This window comes from Hyperolius riggenbachi, chromosome 3, assembly GCF_040937935.1.
Source record: "Hyperolius riggenbachi isolate aHypRig1 chromosome 3, aHypRig1.pri, whole genome shotgun sequence".
In the NCBI taxonomy this organism is placed as follows: Eukaryota; Metazoa; Chordata; class Amphibia; order Anura; family Hyperoliidae; genus Hyperolius; species Hyperolius riggenbachi.
The window spans coordinates 250107752-250127111 of NC_090648.1; the positions used below are offsets into that span (position 1 = coordinate 250107752).

Below are 19360 nucleotides of genomic sequence, written 5' to 3' on the forward strand. Positions count from 1 at the left end.
GGATTAGAGTTTAATGATCTTTTCACACTGTATGCGTTAGGTTAGACATGCGGTGTGACCATACAGTGAAGCATACCATACAACTGATGTGTGTTTCCCTGCCACTGTAAATGTGCACATTGACCAGTAAACACACAGCCAGGTGCACAATACTCCAATGGGACTCACCGCACCACACTCCATGCAGACATTGGGGTGCAATGATAATGTCCGTTGTGACAGAATGAAATGGATTCGGTGTAAAAGGACCCTTATACAGTTCAACAGCATTTAATAATAACTGAAGATGTACATAAAACTGAGAAATGCCAATATTGTCTTCATTATTGTAAAACACAAAAAAAGAGAGAGAGATTTCTGGACAATCCACAACACATAAAGGTCTACATATTATTATTATTTAAATAAAAAATAAGGACCGTTCCTTGTGTTAATCAGAGACTGGGGCTGCTGTGTGTCAGGCTTATATTTAAAGCCGCAATCATCAGCAAGTATCAGCAGGGTCTTCTCTGAACTGTGTGATCTGGGTGAAGATACATGTTCTGCTCTGACTATGACAATTTATGCATGCTCTGTGCACTCTGCGCTTATTTTTTATTTATTTTTTTGCAATCAGGACCTGTATTGCAGCTTGATTAAAAATTACTGATACAAGGTGACTAGGACTCTTTTTATCCTCAACTGTAGACTGCCTTCGCTGTGGTGTAATCTCTATTAACTGTGAGCAGACTGAAGCGTAACAAGTGCAATAAGCAGCACGCCATGCATATCCCTTATTGATGTATTTATAAAATTGGCATAAATAACTTCATTTAGCAGCTTAGATAGTACCAGTAATCATGTAACTGTTGGAATCCTTCGATGACGGGGATATGTCTTCCTCTTAGCTTCAAAACGGCTAATATGGGCACCTTCTTTAAAAAGAAACCTAAAATGTTCCTGGGGCTGTCTAATATGCAGTCTTACCACCTCAGCAGTGCCATTACCAGAGTTCTGCAGTAAGGGCCGGTTCACACGGACGCTTGGCGGCGTCTACCGTCAAGCGTTCGGGACCCATCGGCTAAACTCTCCCATTCAAGTGAATAGGAGCGTTTAGCATTGCGCGGTTACCGTCGATTACCGTCGATTGCATAAACGCGGCGTTCTGATCCCGATTTAACGCATCGTTTCGGCCGTCCCTAGAAGCCGCATGCAACGTCTAGGGACGGCTAGCCGGCGCGTCTTCATGTCCCCCTGCGGGGACGAGAAACGCCGATCGCGACGATCTCTGTACCGCCGCCACCGAACGGGACGTCACAGGACGACGCGACTTCCTGGCCGCCCCAACGCCGCCTGCCGTCCGTGTGAACCGGCCCTAAAGGAGGATTAGAATGTCAGGCATGGGCTGTTTTGGCTATCTGTGCGTCTACCAGAAGAATTCAGATAATTACAAAGTTACAAAATGCAGGGACTCCCCAGTAGGGACAAAAACAGCAATGACACACTACCAGTTGTTTTTGTCTTTTCCCATGCTAATAATAAAAAACCCAAAACAAATACAAAGATTTAACAGGAGGTTTTATACATGCAGGCCCATATTTAATTCACCTTTTCTCCTGTTATTTATACATCTTATCAATAAAATGCCTTTTGAAGGATACCAGAGCCCAAATAAAGATAGGAGGGGGGGGGGGGGTGTATGGGACAGGCATGTGTGGTGAGCTGTCCTTATGCTCACTGCTGCCCCCGTTCTCCTTTTGCCCCTCCCCTCCTGTACCTGTAATTGCCCACTGGCCCCATCTTCCAATCGGCCTGGTCGGGCATCAGTGTGCCTGTACTGGCTGCGATGCACATGTACTACAGTACACAACTGGGAGTTCGCTGCGCATGCGTGTGATGCCATTGCACAGGTGCAATGATGCTCGACCAGGTCAACTGGAAAGTGGGCCGGTGGGCAATTACAGGTACAGGAGGAGGCAAAAGGAGAACGGGGGCAGCGGAGAGCATAAGGATTGCTCACCATGAAGGCCTGCTGCCCATGTTTCTCATCTTTATTTGGGCTCTGGTATCCTATAAGCCACCATCAAGCAAGGAAACAGTAAGAAAAAAATGGCTGTACTTTTTACTAACTTTTTGGTACTTTTTTAATTGCAAAGTGCTGAAAAGTTATTTTAAACTGAAGATCAAAAATTATCTCCTAGAAGAAAAAGTGAATTGAATAAGGCCCAAAGTCTTTCTGCAGACTAATATCTAAATTCAAAGCACACCTGAAGTTAGAGGAATATGGAGGCTGCCATATTTATTTCTAATATATATATATATATATATATATATATATATATATATATATATATATATATATATATATATATATATATATATAATTTAATGGCAGTTGCCTGGTTGTTCTGCTGATCTCTTAGGCTCCAGTAAGTTTCTAAATCACACAACAGAAATAAGCATGCAGCTAATTCAATCAGACTTTACTCAGAGCATCTGATCTACATGCTTGTTAAAGGATACCCGAAGTGACATGTGACATGATGAGATAGACATGGGTATGTACAGTGCCTAGCACACAAATAACTGTGCTGTGTTCCTTTTTTTCTTTCTTTGCCTGAAAGAGTCAAATATCAGGTATGTAAGTGGCTGACTCAGTCCTGACTCAGACAGGAAGTGACTACAGTGTGACCCTCACTGATAGGAAATTCCAACTATAAAACACTTTCCTACCAGAAAATGGCTTCTGAGAGCAAGAAAGAGATAAAAAGGGGAATTTCTTATCAGTGAGGTTCACACTTCCTGAGTAAGGACTAAGTCAGCCACTTACATACCTGATATTTGACTCTTTCAGGCAAAGAAAGAAAAAAAGGAACACAGCATAGTTATTTGTGTGCTAGGCACTGTACATACCCATGTCTATCTCACCATGTCACATGTCACTTCGGGTAATCTTTAAGGGTCTATGGCTAGAAGTATTATAGGCAAAGAATCAGCAGGGCAGCCAGGCAATCTGCATTGTTTAAAAGGAAATTGATATGTCAGCCTCCATATCCCTCTTACTTCAGGTGTCCTTTAAAGCGGTCCAAAGACATACAGTGGGATGCGAAAATTTGGGCAACCTTGTTAATCGTCATGATTCTTCTGTATAAATCATTGGTTGTTACAATAAAAAATGTCAGTTAAATATATCATATAGGTATAGGAGACACACACAGTGATATTTGAGAAGTGAAATGAAGTTTATTGGATTTACAGAAAGTGTGCAATAATTGTGTAAACAAAATTAGGCAGGTGCATAAATTTGGGCACCACAAAAAAAAGTGAAATCGATATTTAGTAGATCCTCCTTTTGCAGAAATTACAGCCTCTAAACGCTTCCTGTATGTTCCAATGACAGTCTGGATTCTGGTTGAAGGTATTTTGGACCATTCCTCTTTACAAAACATCTCTAGTTCATTCAGGTTTGATGGTATTCCAAGCATGGACAGCTCTCTTTAACTCACACCACAGATTTTGAATTATATTTAGGTCTGGGGACTGAGATGCCCATTCCAGAACGTTGTACTTGTTCCTCTGCATGAATGCCTTAATGGATTTTGAGCAGTGCTTAGGGTCGTTGTCTTGTTGAAAGATACAGTCCCGGCGCAGCTTCAGCTTTGTCACTGATTCCTGGACGTTGGTCTTCAGAATCTGCTGATACGGAGTGGAATCCATGCGCCCCTCAACTTTGACAAGATTCCCAGGCCCTGCACTGGCTACACAGCCCCACAGCATGATGGAACTACCACCATATTGTACTGTAGGTAACAGGTGTTTTTCTTGGAATGCTGTGTTGTTTTTCCTCTATGCATAATGCCCCTTATTATGCCCAAATAACTAAATTTTAGTTTCATCAGTCCACAGCACCTTATTCCAAAATAAAGCTGGATTGTCCAAATGTGCTTTAGCATACCTCAAGCAGCTCTGTTTGTGCTGTGGGCGGAGAAAAGGCTTCCTCTACATACAGAATCTCCTTGTGTAAAGTGTGCCGAATGGTTGAACGATGTACAGTGACTCCATCTGCAGCAAGATGATGTTGTAGGTCTTTGGTGCTGGTCTGTGGCTTGACTCTGACTGTTCTCACCATTCGTTGCTTCTGTTTATCGGAGATTTTTCTTGGTCTGCCACTTCCGAGTCTTAACTTGAACTGACCTGTAGTCTTTTCTTTCCTCAATATGTTCCTAACTGTGGAAACAGACAGCTGAAATCTCTGAGACAGTTTTCTGTATCCTTCCCCTAAACCATGATGGTTAGCAATCTTTGTCTTCAGGTCATTTGAGAGTTGTTTTGAGACCTCTATGTTGCAACTCTTCAGAGAAAATTAAAAGAGGATGAAAAGTTGCAATTGACCCCCTTAAATACTCTTTCTCATAATTGAAGTCACCTGTGTAGGTCAGGTGTCACAGAGCTTACCAAGCCAATTTGCGTTTCAATAATTAGTTCTAAAAGGTTTTGTAATCAATGAAATGACAGTGCCCAAATTTATGCACCTGCTTTATTTTATTTAAACAATTATTGCACACTTTCTGTAAATGCAATAAACTTCATTTCACTTCTCACATATCACTGTGTGTGTCTTCTATATGATATATTTAACTGACATTTTTTTTTATCGTAACAACCAACGATTTATACAGGAAAATCATTACGATTAACAAGGTTGCCCACACTTTCGCATTCCACTGTATGAGATTCCCAAAGATACAAGGTGCTTGATGACCATCAGGCCAGATATGGTTGGACGGCGTAATATTCTTGTTTCAATGGGAATTCTATAACCTGCAAAGATTTCCCCAGTCCATCCAACCTCAGAGTAATGATTTGGCCAAGCTGGATTTTACCAGCCAACAACTATTATTTTCCGCACATGGTCCTTTCCATTCAGGAAAATAGACATAAACATGCATGTTTAGTCAAAGATCTTTAATAAAAATGGTGTGGTGGTCATATCAGGCCTTTACATCTCGCTGTTCTCTGACTGACTGATACTTTGACAGGTGTCACATAACATCACCACATCAAACACTTTCACCTGCTATGAGCTACACATTATAGCACAAGGAAAGAGAGGAAACTCTAGATGCATTTTCCAGCAAAACTTCACTGTCTTTTATGTAATACAATATGGATATGCCAACACTAGTAACATTATACCACCGACTTAGTATGCTGCACACAATGAAACTCTGATGTCAAAAGAAAGTGGATGATCATAGATGTTATACTCGTCAGCTATTGCTTCTGGCAAGAAATATAAACATGACAGAAATATAAATCCAGTCTTGCTATTCATTATTGCTTTCATAATGCCATATAGTGCTTTCCCCCTTCACATCTTAAGGTGCCATGAATGGCACAATATTTTCCTCAGATGCGATCACTTGACTAGATTTTTACAATCAAATTGTAGGTAAAACAACACAGTATGTGGAGAAAATCATATTCTATGGTCGATCAGAATACAGAATTTTGTTGATCAGAATGTTGGATTTTACAATCGTATCTGAAGGGAGAAAGTACCCTAATTGTCCTGTTTATGGCAACAATAATTATCTTCCGATTACTTACGATCCCGCAAATCTGGTCGAATTATCGTATTTGAGGAAAATATTGCATAGTTAATGGCCACCTTTATATGCTTCATGGCTTATCAATGTAACCAATAGCAACCATGCATAAGTTACCCTTCATAATGAGTTATTAGCCCTACCTTTTTCACTGCCTTATGAAACAAATTCAAGTTAGGACAACTTTTACACACATTCATCATTATTGTCTAAAGCACTCACTAATTTACTAAGGTGGTCTTTAGTCTGACTACCCTGTAAGCTTATACTGCCCCCTGCTATACATACAAATTCTGTACAATTATTGTTGCTTTGCCATAATTACATGCAGAAGAGTAAAATAACACACAAATGGTGCTATAATCTATAAATAAACATTGGCTGCACATCTGTGTGTAGGAGAAAATGAGAGTCAAGGGATGGTCGTTATTACTGTAAATAGCATTCAAAGACAATGCATTAATGAAAAGTTTCCCAGCAGATTATTGGCAGCCTCATTGGGAGTTCCTACAGTTCCCCTACAAGCCAAAATGAACTGTTTATATCCATTAACCTCACAGATGAACAAATGCCAGTAAAGAACAAGCTAAAAGGATATCACTGGTGCAGAAAGTCTTCAGGACACTATGCATTCACACGGGCAGCCGAGAGGTTAATGACATTGCTCTGCATACTGATAGTGACGGAAAGTTCACTCACCCTCTCTCCACTTCGCCTCCTCAGAGATCCATAGGGTATTTTGAAGAAAAGTCTGCGGGCCCTGCCCGGAGTCACAGCTGTCTGGAGCACCATCTCTGCGCCTGAGCCGGGCTGTGCTTGTACACAGGGGCTTTGCACAAAGGCTGGAGCGACCCTTCCTCTGCAACAGCTAGCAGACTCCTCCAGATTTCTCATATATCAAATGACTGCGCTGCTTTTACTTTACAGACCTTTCTGAATCAAGATGTGGCTTGTCTGCAGGGTGGGAGGGGGAATAAGAACACCCTGCCTAAAAGCATGTTTTAAGTAGCAAATCTCTTGACTTCCTCTAGTCCTCCCTGCATGCCTTGCTCTATAAGCACTGCTATGGATGGAGTAATGCTTCCAAGGGAGTGTGATCCAAAAATGTCAAAGACACTCCTTGTAGCTACAGATGGTAACCAGGTCACTGATCAGAGCTCTAACAGACTTATTAGACTTATGTCATGTGATGATGCCCCCCTCCCTCCCCATTCATCTGCTGTATACAGTAAATCACATGACCACCTGAATAGAATATCTTGCCCATCACCATCTGGTGCTGTGATTAATGTTAAATCCCACATCCAGCTTTCCCTTGATGTGGGACACACAACAAGAGGAGTTTTTCCTATATATAGAAAAAAATACATGTGGGAAACTAGTAGGGTGCTAAGTTAAAGTACTACTAATACCTCATTTATTACAACCCACTAAAACGTGACTTGTCTGGTGCTATAAGTATGAGAGAAAACCTACAAGCAATCACCGATAGCAACTAACCATCTTTGGCTGTATAAAGAGTAGTCTACTACAAGGCACAAGCCCCACAGAGGATTTCATGTCTGCTTTCTCCTCTTCAAGCAACAAATCTCTTTATGTAACTTAAAGTAAACCCGAGGTGAAAATAAACTGATGAGATCAACAATTCTATGTATCCTCCTATTCCTAAAAACAGCTGTTTGTGTTGTGACGGCCGTGCTGGACTGGTGCGCACCATGGCGAGAGTGCAGGCGATAGCGGGTTTTCAAGCCCATCTGGTCGCCACTCGCCAGGCTGAGGTAGCTCAATGACAGAACAACAGTGATTGTCCATCTGATCGAATTTGGTCTGTCCACAATGAAGCAACGACCTTATTATCTTTGGTGTGCCACCCCCGAGACACTTATATAGCCGGCGGTCATTGATTCATTGTGATACGCAAGCCCCTTCAACACGGCAAGGTAATGATCACGAAGGGGAATTGACACATGTACATGCCTTTTGTTTTGTTGTTGCAGCCGCAGTGCAGCCAGAAAAATTAGGCAGGCATGTACATGCACCAGAAAAATTAGTATAGTGTCCGCTGCTAGCAGCGGCCTTAACAATTCAGGAATCCGCCTGGAGTGCTGGTGGACCCTGTTTGTGGTGGCGGAGAAGGCAGTCAAGGCAGAGATGCTGTGTGGGGACCGACTTAGTCTTGGGGCAGGCAGTCACACGGCGTGCAGGCAGAGATGCTGTGTGTGGGGACTGACTTAGACTTCGGGCAGGCCTGAGCGTGCTTTGCAGACCAGGCATCCGTGGTCAGATGGACCCTTGACCCAACACTGTGTGCCAGAGATGTCACCACTTGAGAAAAAATTGCGGCCTGGTATCTTCCACTGTGGTGTGTGGCTTTGCTTTTGTGTGCTGCTTTTCCTCAGGTGGTCATCCCATTGCAGTTTGTGCTTTGTAATCATGTGCCTTCATAAGGTAGTTGTCCCTACGCGGGTCTTGGTCTTTCCACGGCTCAATTTTCGGTGGCAGAGAGTACAGATGGCATTGCTCTCATCTGAGGCAGACACACAAAAACATTTCCACACCGCTGAGCCCTGGGGTGATGGCACTTTGGTGATGGCGGCCAACTGAGTGTTAAGTGGGGTGCCAGAATCAGAGCAGGAGGAGGAAGATATGTCACGCTTATGTGCAGAAGCTGAGAAAGATGAGGTGTTCTGTGTTAAATAGTCAACTACGTCCTGACAATATTGGGGTTGATGGCACGTGCCTTCTTCTGAAAACTGTACTTTGGTCGAGAGCCGCATGAAGTCACGACAGCGCGACCTGGAACAGACCTGCCAGGTGGCCTGCCTCTGGCTCTGCCTTTTGTTTTGTCCATATTGGGGGGGATGAAGTGAAAGGTATGCACTGACTTGACTAATACAATGTACGGTTACACAGGTGCAGTGCCAGTGAACAGGTATGCAGTGACTGCTGGTACAACAATGTGCGGTTACACAGGTGCAGTGAACAGGTTGCAGTGACTGGTATTACAAATGTGCAGCTGCCTGTCACACACACACACAGGTACCCTGAACAGGTGCAATGACTGGTGGTATTAACAATGCGTGCACTCACGTAGGTATAGGTAGGTAGGTGCACTAAACAGTGAACGGGTGCAGTGATTGGGATTACAAATGTGCAGCTGCCTGTCACACACACACACGGACTGCAATGACAGGAGCAATGACTGGTGGTATTAACAATGCGTGCGCTCATGTAGGTATAGGTAGATAGGTGCACTAAACAGTGAACAGGTGCGGTGTTTGGTATTACAAATGTGCAGCTGTCTGTCACACACACACACGGACTGCAATGACAGGTGCAATGACTGGTGGTATTAACAATGCGTGCGCTCACGTAGGTATAGGTAGGTAGGTATGTGCATTGAACAGTGAACAGGTGCAGTGATTGGGATTACAAATGTGCAGCTGCCTGTCACACACACAGGTAGTCACTGAATGTGCTGGGCCTGGCAGTGGCACAGTAGGAATTAAGGTGCCAAAGGCCAGCTGCGACTGACTGACAGGGCTGTATATAATGCAAGTGGGCCACACACACACAAAAAAAATTGATCACAAGAACAACATTAGCTCTCAAAAGAGCTGTTGAGGGGTGCTTTTTTAGCAATAAGAATCCGCAAGGAGCAAGCTAACAAGCCAACAAGAGCCTAAGAGCCTAACTAAGCTTTCCCTATAGCACTCTCTGCAGCAGCTCTCCCTCCTCTAATTACTGCAGCCACACGAGTGAGTGAAAAGGCCAACGCTGCCTGCCTTTTATAAGGGGGGGGGGGCTCCAGGAGGGAGTGTAGCCTGATTGGCTACAATGTGCCTGCTGACAGTGATGTAGAGGGTCAAAGTTGACCCTAATGATGCACTATGGGGGCGAATCGAACTTCCGGAAAAGTTTGCGGTTCTCCGCGATAGCAAACCATGGAAGTTCGCCGGGAACCATTCGCCGGCGAACAGTTCGGGCCATCTCCAGTTGTCAGCACTAGGTAAAGGCACCTTGGGTCACATAGCTCCCTATTCCAAGCAATGAACGGTGCCCACTGCTGGGTACAGGAGCTCTTCCAACAACCCCAGGTGTGGTAGTTGCCGGGTAACAAGAGGCAAGGTTTTATAATGCTGCCCAAACACCTTAAAATAGAGAGGGGCTCCAAACCTTTTTGCTAATTCAGATTGGCACTGTGATTGGCCTGATGAAGTGGGCTCGAATCCACGAAACACATTGCCTGTGCAAATAAAAACTACTTTTTAAGCAGCCTCACTAGTGTCATTGGAGACTTAAGCCACCTCTACAACTGTTTGCTTTTATTGTGCTTTTAACAATGTTGTATTGTCCTTGGGCGCCTCTTTTCCCCTGTTGTGCAACCTTAAAAAAGAAGCAATCTAATAAGATGCTGTTCCCTGTCTGAGGTGTTTAGGGACTTCCTGAGACCCTTTACACTGTGGGCCAAAGTGTGTGAAAGTTAGAATCAGTTTGTAGAAATATTTTACTATCTGTAACTCTGTAAAAGACTATGGGGCTCTTCCTTGGGAATCTTTTCTACTTGATCTGGCACTTTGTTTAAAGCTTGGCTCCTTCCTTGTTGATTGAAGCCATCCCCATGTGTTGCTTGGAGTCTTACTTGCTTGAAGAGCCCCTGGAGGAGGTCCATCATCTTTGAGGTCTTATGCTCAACTAACTCCCCAGCCCTCAATTAACCAGTAGCCCTGCCTCTGTTTATAGACTATACCTGGACTTGCAGTGGGCTGTCGTAGTGGACATGACCATCTCAAGTGGGAGATTCAAAAATACAATAAAAGGCACAAAAAAAGCACCATTCGTAGCCGAGTGATATGTCTTATCACCAGGGTAGGGTTGGTGAAAAACTTTGCAGGCATTAAACAACACTTCTCACATCTTACGCCACTAATTGTCTCAGGAAATAAAACTCTTCCTCTTAATCCTGTTACAATTAAAACTGCTAACCTCTTACATTCAAATATGTAGTCAGTTCTAAGTCTGTCTGCTTTCTACACAGCGATTCCCATCTCATTGCCACCAGCATGTTTTGCATAGGAAGCTGGTGTCTCCAGAGATCCCCGAAGTTCAGTTTCAGTTCTATGTCTGCATTTTGTAAAAACTATACAGCTTCATCGTAAACCTTCCAAGAGAGGCCCATTCACTGCAACAAAGCGTGAACAGTGCATATTAACTCTAAATTGTGTGAAATTGTCATGCAAAACATTAGACGCTACCAGCAGCGAAAGGGTTGCAGACACATTAGCTGGATGTGAGAAACTGTTTGAATAAAACAATCATTCCTTGTTCATAAGTAGTTCCATATGTGAGCAGTTCCCCAAAAAGGCAGGAAAGGACGTAAGCGCTTTTTCAAATCTAGCTTACAAAGCTCCTTTATGAAGATCTGGTTTCATGTCACATTTCTGGAGCATATAGATACCCACCGAGGTTTTTTTTTTTAAATTGCCTCATGTAAATGTTTTAAAATTCATTTTCAGTGTAATGATTTGTTGTAGGCAACTGGGAAGGACCACCCACATTGAGTTCACTGTTAGGAGAGGGGAAAAAATATGTTTTTGTGATGATTGCCTTACAACCGGATAAGCAGTCATATACATATTAGCATTTTTGCTAATGTCAAGTCCTGTTAAGATGTTGAAAGCAGTCTACATGTCTAGTCATCTTCATGTGTTTACAATAACAAGCATCATTTAATCTACTCATGCATTCATGAAAACCCCGCAACTCTCTTTATATTACCTTCCATTAAAGGACCAGTTAACTTATAAATATGCTAAATCAAGCCAAAATTGCCTTGATCAATGGACCAGTTGTAATGCATTACTGATTTTTCTCCTGTAAATATATTCGAGGATCCTTGGCAGTATATCATTTGAAAGCACTAAGGGTAAGTTCAGACTACATGCATTGAATAATGCCCTCGCTATAGCATCGGCATAACGTAACGCACACTCTGCGTGTTAAAAAAAAATGCAGGTTATTGTCAATATATGAACAATTGTGTGCATTATCCATAAACAAACTGTATAGACAGGGTGCTAGGATAATATGATCCAATACAATACAAAGATGTGAACATGCCCATGCATTGTGATATAATGTAACTCAACATGCATGTTGGCAGGATAGTGTAATGGCTAAGGGCTCTGCCTCTGATAGAGGCTTCCTGGGTTCGAATGTCAGCTCTTCCTGTTCAGTAATCCAGCACCTACTCAGTAAGGAGTCCTTGGGCTAGACTCCCTAACACCGCTACTGCCTACTGATCGCGTCCTAGTGTCTGCAGCTCTGAGTCCGCCAGGAGAAAAGAGCAATATAAATGTTATTTGTCTTGTCTTTTTCTTGTTGTGAACACACCCTAACCCTTCACCAGCAGTCTGTTCACTGCATACAGCAATATTTGGCCAGTGTACCCTGCACTCACTCTACCCTCCAAACCCCTCACTGGTGGGCACTGCAGTGTTACTCATATACTGTATCCAGTGGATTTTACACTGAGCACCCTAGCACTGTATGTAAAATAATAATCACATGACACAAGCAACCAAAACTGTCTCTCTGGGGACAGCCACCGTGTGAGTGGTGTAAGCAGAAAGTGAATTCTTTGTTTATGATTACCACTCTTCAAAACAAATATAAGGGTGATGATAATTACTATTACAGCCCCAATTAAGAGCTAATGCAGTGACTGGAGAAGGGCCCCATTTAGACCTCTTATCTCCATGTGCAGTGGTGTGATTGGAACTCTTGTATCGCTATTGCTACATCACTGACTGTGAAATGAGTGAGGGGTACTGCACTAGTACAGGAGATTCTACAACGGTGTACTCTGTAACTGTCTGCAAGGTGAGTGGCGAACAATAGCTGAACACACAATAACTGGGAGTACTGTATTTGGAGGACTATATCTGGGGCAGCACAACTTGGGATACTGTAACCAGGGTAGCCAGCAACACATTGTTAGGGTCCCCAGTGTTCACACACTCTCTCTCTTGTCTCCTGTTGATGACCCTCACAACCTTTGGGCTCATCTCATAAGGGTCATACAAGCATAGCCATCATGAACCCCTCGCTAATAACAAGTGTAGCCACAAAAACACCTGAGCTAAAGGGTGGACCGCAGTATCAGAGGGAGGGAAGTTTAGTAGCTGGGGTCCCCAAAAGCTCTGGGCCCTCCTACTTGTCCACTTTTGGTAATTTGAGTAAAAACAATAAGAAATCTGTTTATAAGATGCTAGGTATATCAGTGATCCATGTGACTAACACACATCTGCTTGTAAACACGCACACACCTTGTGTTTGGGTGAACTGAGCCTCAGGGGAAGTTGTTTGCTATTGCACCACAGATCACGTGATCAATAGTGCTGAGCAGGTGCAGCGAAGGTATTTGTAATTGCTGTTACGCACATATTAGGAATAATCTAGACTGCCACAAGCACCTTGTCATTCCTAACATTATTCATGTTTGGGTTGCCTCGTGCGAGTCCCCAGAGCAAGCTCAGGCAAGAGCAGATATTATAACATGCTTTCCATATTCTCTCCAAAAAGGGGAGTCGTTTATAAAGAATGTTCATCAAAGTACACTCTAAACTTAACTAAAAACTTTTCTGTTTATTTTAGCTGAGAAATTATTTTAAAACAGCTATTCAAGTAATAATCAAGTTCACAATTGCCTGCTTTCACTCTTTAACCTCTACATGGGGCACTAATGTCACAAGCAGCAACACATAGGACTTTGTTTTTGTTTCATTTTGGATAGGATGGGTAAAGGATTGGGTATCGCCAACATCTTCCGTATTGCTGTGCATAGTACAGCAATAGTACAGCACAGCATATATACATTAGAAGTTCAAAGTACTATTCAGTCATGACATCCAGTAATACAAGTAATACATACATAGTTAATGTGTGGATTGAGATATCACTAATATTGGAACACATTTATATAGTAAATTACAGCAAAATAAGAAACAATAGGAGGAGGTCCCTGCCCTTGTGAGCTTAAAATCTAGAGGGTGGGTTGGAAACAATAGTGAAGAATACACAAGGGTTAATTCAAATATAGAGAGAGCAAAAAACTGGCACTAAATGCGGCAGGGATGGATCCCAGGTCACACTGGGCTTACCTGCAGCGTGCTCCAATGCAGTACGCAATCCAGGTCAATGAAGAAAAAAGATGGGCACCGCTGCATCAAATACCCTTTATTGTGACCAGGTTGACACAATAGTTACAGCAGTGGGGGGAGGAAAGTTGTCTGATGAAGCAAGGTTAACCCTCGCGAAACAGCTGTCAGACAACTTTCCTCCCCCCACTGCTGTAACTATTGTGTCAACCCGGTCACAATAAAGGGTATTTGATGCAGCGGTGCCCATCTTTTTTCTTCATACACAAGGGTTAGTAGGCAGTAAACTTCCAATGCAACTGTAATGATCTGCTCAGCTGCCTGTGCAGGCAGGCAGCTTTTTGACCATTGTTCAGGTCTGCATTCTGCAGGTCTCTGGAAGAGAGACCTTTTGTCAGTTTTTCAGCTTGCTGCTGCTGAGGAATTTGCATACGTTTGTCATGCAAATTGCCTAGCCACATCCCTTGTAGGCCTGCTCTATATATACCATGTGATATCACAGACCTTGGCTGGTCATAAGAGTTAGTTCCTGTGAAACACGCTGGAGAGTGTCAGCCTTGCTCATTGTTTGAATATTAGTTTAGAGTAATTCATGGGATTGCACTAGGCAGGTTTCCCTAGTGCAGTTAGGATTGCTTATCTGTTTTGTTTGTCTGTTGCAATTGTCCTGTACCAGCGGTGGTCGACAGGAAATTGTTCTGTGTGTCTGGGTGCTAACCTGAACAGCGGTTGTTACTGGTAGCCCCTTCTGATCTGTCTTACCTGGATCGCACTCGCCTAGCGCTAGTGCTGTGGATCCTTCTGTCCTGTTTTCCTGGATCACACCAGCCTCTTGCGCTAGTGCTGTGGATCCTTCTGGTCTGCTACTCTGTACTTGGATCGCACTAGCATCTTGCGCTAGCGCTGTGGATCCTTCTGTTCTGTCTTCCTGGATCGCACTAGCCACTTTCGCTAGTGCTGTGGATCCTATCTCTCGCTTGTTCATGTTTTCGTGTGTCTGTCTTGTCTGCTACGAACGCTTGCTGGAGGCTCGGTGAGGTAACCGTTAAGCAAGCGCTCGTGTCCTCTGTTTCATGTTTGTCTGTCGGTGGTTAGTTAGGCATGCTTGTCTCTATTGTGCTTATCACGTGGAGACCGCGCATAAACGCGTGCACTGTTGCGAATGAGTGCGGTGTTCGCATTTAGCTAGCGTTTGTTATTTTCCGTATCTCCTCATTGTATGATTTGCTGTGCCTTTGCTACTCTCGTGTTCTGCCTTGCTGTAGCCTTGTGTCACGTCTGGCGATCGCACCTCTGGCGATCGCGTTCCTACTTCTTATCTGCTGTGGTGTGTGCACACTCGCTGTGGCGGAAAGAGCAGTGGATCCTGCTAAGCTATCTTGCTATACTTGGATCGCACTTGCTCTGGCGGAAAGAGCAGGGGATCCTGCAAGCTCTGTTGCCTTACTTGGATCGCACTCGCTCTGGCGGAAAGAGCAGTAGATCGTATCTCTCACTTATTCCTGTTTTCGTATATCTGTCTTGTCTGATACGAACGCTTGCTGGAGGCTCGGTGAGGTAACCGTTAAGCAAGCGCTCGCATCCTATGTTTCATGTTTGTCTGTCGGTGGTTAGTTAGGCGTGCTTGTCTCTGTTGTGCTTAACACGCGGAGACCGCGCAGTAAACGCGTTCGCTATTGCGAATGAGTGCGGTGTTCGCGTTTAGTTAGCATTTGTTATTTTCCTTATCTTCTCATTGTATGATTTCTGTGCCTTTGTTACTCTCATGCCCTGCCTTGCTTAAGCCTTGTGTCACCCCTGGCAATCGCCGCTCTCGCGATTGCGTTCCTAATTCGTTTCTGCTGTTGTGTGTGCACCGTCGCGGGTTGGCGACTAGTTTGGTGCACACACATACAATCTGTCTCTGTGCTCATTCTCAATCACCTCTCTTGCGATTACGTTTCTTCCCTTCGTACAATTCCTGTCTGGCGTGTGTGGTAGGGCAGAGGAGCTGTTCCTCTGCACTCCACAGCTCCACCTGCCGACAGGAATTTCCCTCTACAGGTGCATTGCATCTTCTGCTGGGTTCCTGCAAATTATACGCTTGTGGAGGATTTCTGCAGTGTCAGCGCACGTCTTGTGTGCTGATCACGGAGAGAATACCACAATCGTTACAGCAACCCACAGCAACTTATAAGCTTGTCTAAAAAGCTGTGTTTTAGAGTACATTTGAAGGTATCCAGGTTTGGAGCATGACGGACGGGCTGTGGGAAAGAGTTCCAAAGGAGAGAGGCCACCCGTGAGAAGTCCTGGATGCAAGAGTGAGAGGAGGTGATCAAGCTAGGGGACAAAAGGGTCTCCTGGGAGGAACGGAGGTTCCAGGCGGGGAGGTATCTGGAGATTAATGAAGAAATGTATGGAGGTGCAGCATGTGTCAGGGGCACCTCTAGTACATGAACATTCCATAGGAACTCGACCCTCAGCGGAAACTTTTCCAATGCTTCACTTTATTAATACTTCATTGCGGTATACACAGTATAGCAAAACCAGCACAACGTTTTGGGCGGAATGCCCTTTATCAAGTGCTTGGATTCCATCACAGGATTCTCAATTATAAAAGCAAGCTAGATCACACCACACCCATCATTAGGGGGTGGGTCTTGGCAATAGTTTGTAGTTTAACCCTTAGAACAGCTACACATTTAAAGGAAACACTTGAGACTAAAGTCCTCGTTTAGGCCTGCCGGGGACTGCGTACCCAGTCTGTCGATTCACCAGGACTCGTGTATACCGCAATTAAGTATTAATAAAGTGAAGCATTGGAAAAGTTTCCGCTGAGGGTCGAGTTCCTATGGAATGTTCGTGTACTGGAGTTGATTTTGGAGGTTTGATGACCCTCTCTACCAGTGGAACTCCCCGCATCACAGTGTTTATGCTGAGGCCCGGAGACCACCTCTTGCTTCAGGGGCGCCTCTAGCCATTTTGTCACTCCAGGCAAGAAAACCTGTAGCCCCCCCTTCTGGTGCCCCCCATGAAAACAACCATAATGCGGCAGCGTTTCACCCGAAAATAATCGTAATGCGGCAGCGTTTCACCAGAAAATAATCGTAATGCGGCAGCATTTTATCAGAAAATAATCATAATGCGGCAGTGTTTCACCAGAAAATAATCATAATGCGGCAGTATTTTACAAGAAAATAATCATAATGAGGCAGTATTTCACCAGAAGATACACTTATTGGGGCAGCGTTTCACCAGAAAATACACGTATTGCGGAAGTGTTTTACAAGAAAATAATCGTAATGTGGCAATGTTTCACCACAAAATAATCCTAATGCAACAGCATTTCACCAGAAAATAATCGTAATGCGGAAGCGTTTTACAAGAAAATAATCGTAATGAGGCAGTATTTCACCAGAAGATACACTTTTTGGGGCAGCGTTTCACCAGAAAATACACGTATTGCGGAAGCGTTTTACAAGAAAATAATAGTAATGTGGCAATGTTTCACCACAAAATAATCCTAATGCAGCAGCATTTCACCAGAAAATTATCATAATGTGGCAATGTTTAACCAGAAAATCGTAATACGGCAGCATTTCACCAAAAACTACACTTATTGCAGCAGCGTTTCACCAAAAAATACACATAATGCTGGCAGCTTTCAACAGAAAATCTGTAATGCAGACAGCGTTTCACCAGAAAATACACGTAATGTGGGCAGCTTTCACCAACAAATACTTAATGTGGCCAGCGTTTCACTAGAAAATACACATAAACAGGGCTCCTCTTCCCCACCCCCTTCCCAATAGTTTCCCCTAAAAGTCCTGGTGCAGTGCTAGTGCTGCTGCACCTGTAAAAAAGAATCATTTACTTACCTGACTCCTCTCCTGGCGTGCAGCTCCCTCAATGATCTTCCTGCAGCAACTCTGGCTGCAAAACTCCTGCGCTGGCAGGCAGAACAGGACTATGGCATCCGCAGACCACACCATAATAATCTCATTCCCATCCATACAACCCCCAGGCACTCTCTCCCTCTGTTTTGTGGTCTATGGAATGCCAGATCTGTCCGCAACAAGCTCACATCCATCCATGAGCTCTTCCTCTCTAAATCCCTCACCTTCCTCGCCCTCACAGAGACATGGCTCACCCCCTCTGACTGTACCGCAGCCGCTGCTCTCTCCTATGGGGGACTGCATCTCAGTCACACCCCCAGACCTGACAACAGGTCTGGAGGAGGAGTGGGTCTGCTTCTCTCCGCACCCTGCACCTTCCGGGTCCTATCACCGCCCCCTTCCCTGCACTTCTCATCCTTCGAGGCCCATGTAATCCGCCTGTACCAACCTCTCCCAGCCATCATTGCGGTCCTATATCACCCCCATCTGCTCCAACTTCACTCTTTCTGGACAACCTGGCCTCCTGGCTCCCCCACATCCTGTCATCTGACCTCCCCACCATCATACTCGGGGATTTCAACTTACCTATCGATGAGCCTATCTCCACTGCTGCCAAGCAGCTACTCTCCCTCACCAAATCCCTTGGTCTCTCTCAGCACACAAATTCCACCACCCACCGCGCTGGTCATACTCTTGACCTCATATTCTCAAAGTCCACCTCCCTCAGCAACCTGGACATCGCACCTTTCCCTATCTCTGACCATCACCTCCTCACCTTCACTATCTCCCCACCAACAACTTCTCTCCCCACCCCTCAGCCTGGTCGATGGCAGAGAGACCTACGTAATCTCAGCCCAAATGTCCTAGCAAGTCCCCTTCTCTCCCTCTCCTCCCACCTACCCACCCTAACATGCCCCAATGAAGCGGCTGCACAATATAACCTTGCCCTCTCATCTGCTTTAGGTCAAGCTGCCCCCTCAATCTTCCGCCCTATCAAGCCCCCCCAACCCTGGCACAACACCCACACACGTAACCTCAGGAAAGAAACTCGAGCAGCCGAACGGAAATGGAGGAAATCACATCTCAATGCTGACTTCCTAGATTACAAGGCCAAACTGTTACTCTTCCACACTGCCCTCTCTGAGGCTAAACAAAGGTACTTTGCAGCACTGATTGTAACCCAAGCTTCCAACCCTCGACAGCTTTTTGCTACCTTCAATTCCCTCTTCAACCCCACTCCTCCCCCTCCCAGCTCCTCCCTCTCAGCCAATGACCTTGCCAACCACTTCACCACTAAAATTGCAACAATACGCAATGAAATTTCCCTCCTCCATCCCTCCCTTACCAATGCGTCTCAGGTTGTCCCCTTGCCTTCCCTCCCAGCGGCTCCCTTGTCTCATCCACCCCTCGCCTCTTTTGCTCCTGCCACCATTGATGAAGTCAGCCTGCTGCTAGTGGCTTCCCCCCCCCCCCACATCCTCTCCCTGTGATCCGGTACCCGCGAATACTCTTCGTCCCCACTTCCCTGACCTGGCCCCAGTCCTCACCTCCTTGTTCAATCTCTCCCTTTCCACAGGTATCTTCCCCAAAGCATTCAAACAGGCCACTGTGCTTCCCCTGCTGAAAAAACCCTCACTCGACCCATCCCTACCCTCAAACTACCGCCCAATCTCCCTTCTTCCCTATGCTTCTAAACTCCTCGAACGCCTAGTCCACCAGCGCATTACCCAATACATCA

General features: G+C 44.7%; 1 protein-coding gene across 4 annotated transcripts in view; it reads right to left on the reverse strand.

Moving 5' to 3' along the window:
* Window positions 1-19360, reverse strand: part of FRMD4A (FERM domain containing 4A) — a 527110-nt gene that overhangs the window by 351325 nt on the left and 156425 nt on the right. The window contains exon 1 of one of the 4 annotated variants that reach the window (XM_068276145.1): window positions 6288-6691. The exons of 2 other annotated variants lie outside the window; for them this stretch is intronic. In XM_068276145.1, the coding sequence (XP_068132246.1) occupies window positions 6288-6482 (195 nt within the window). In that variant the 5' untranslated portion in view covers window positions 6483-6691. Of the gene's footprint in view, window positions 1-6287; window positions 6693-19360 lie in introns of those variants that run through there. One more of the 4 variants, XM_068276146.1, reaches the window with a different exon arrangement.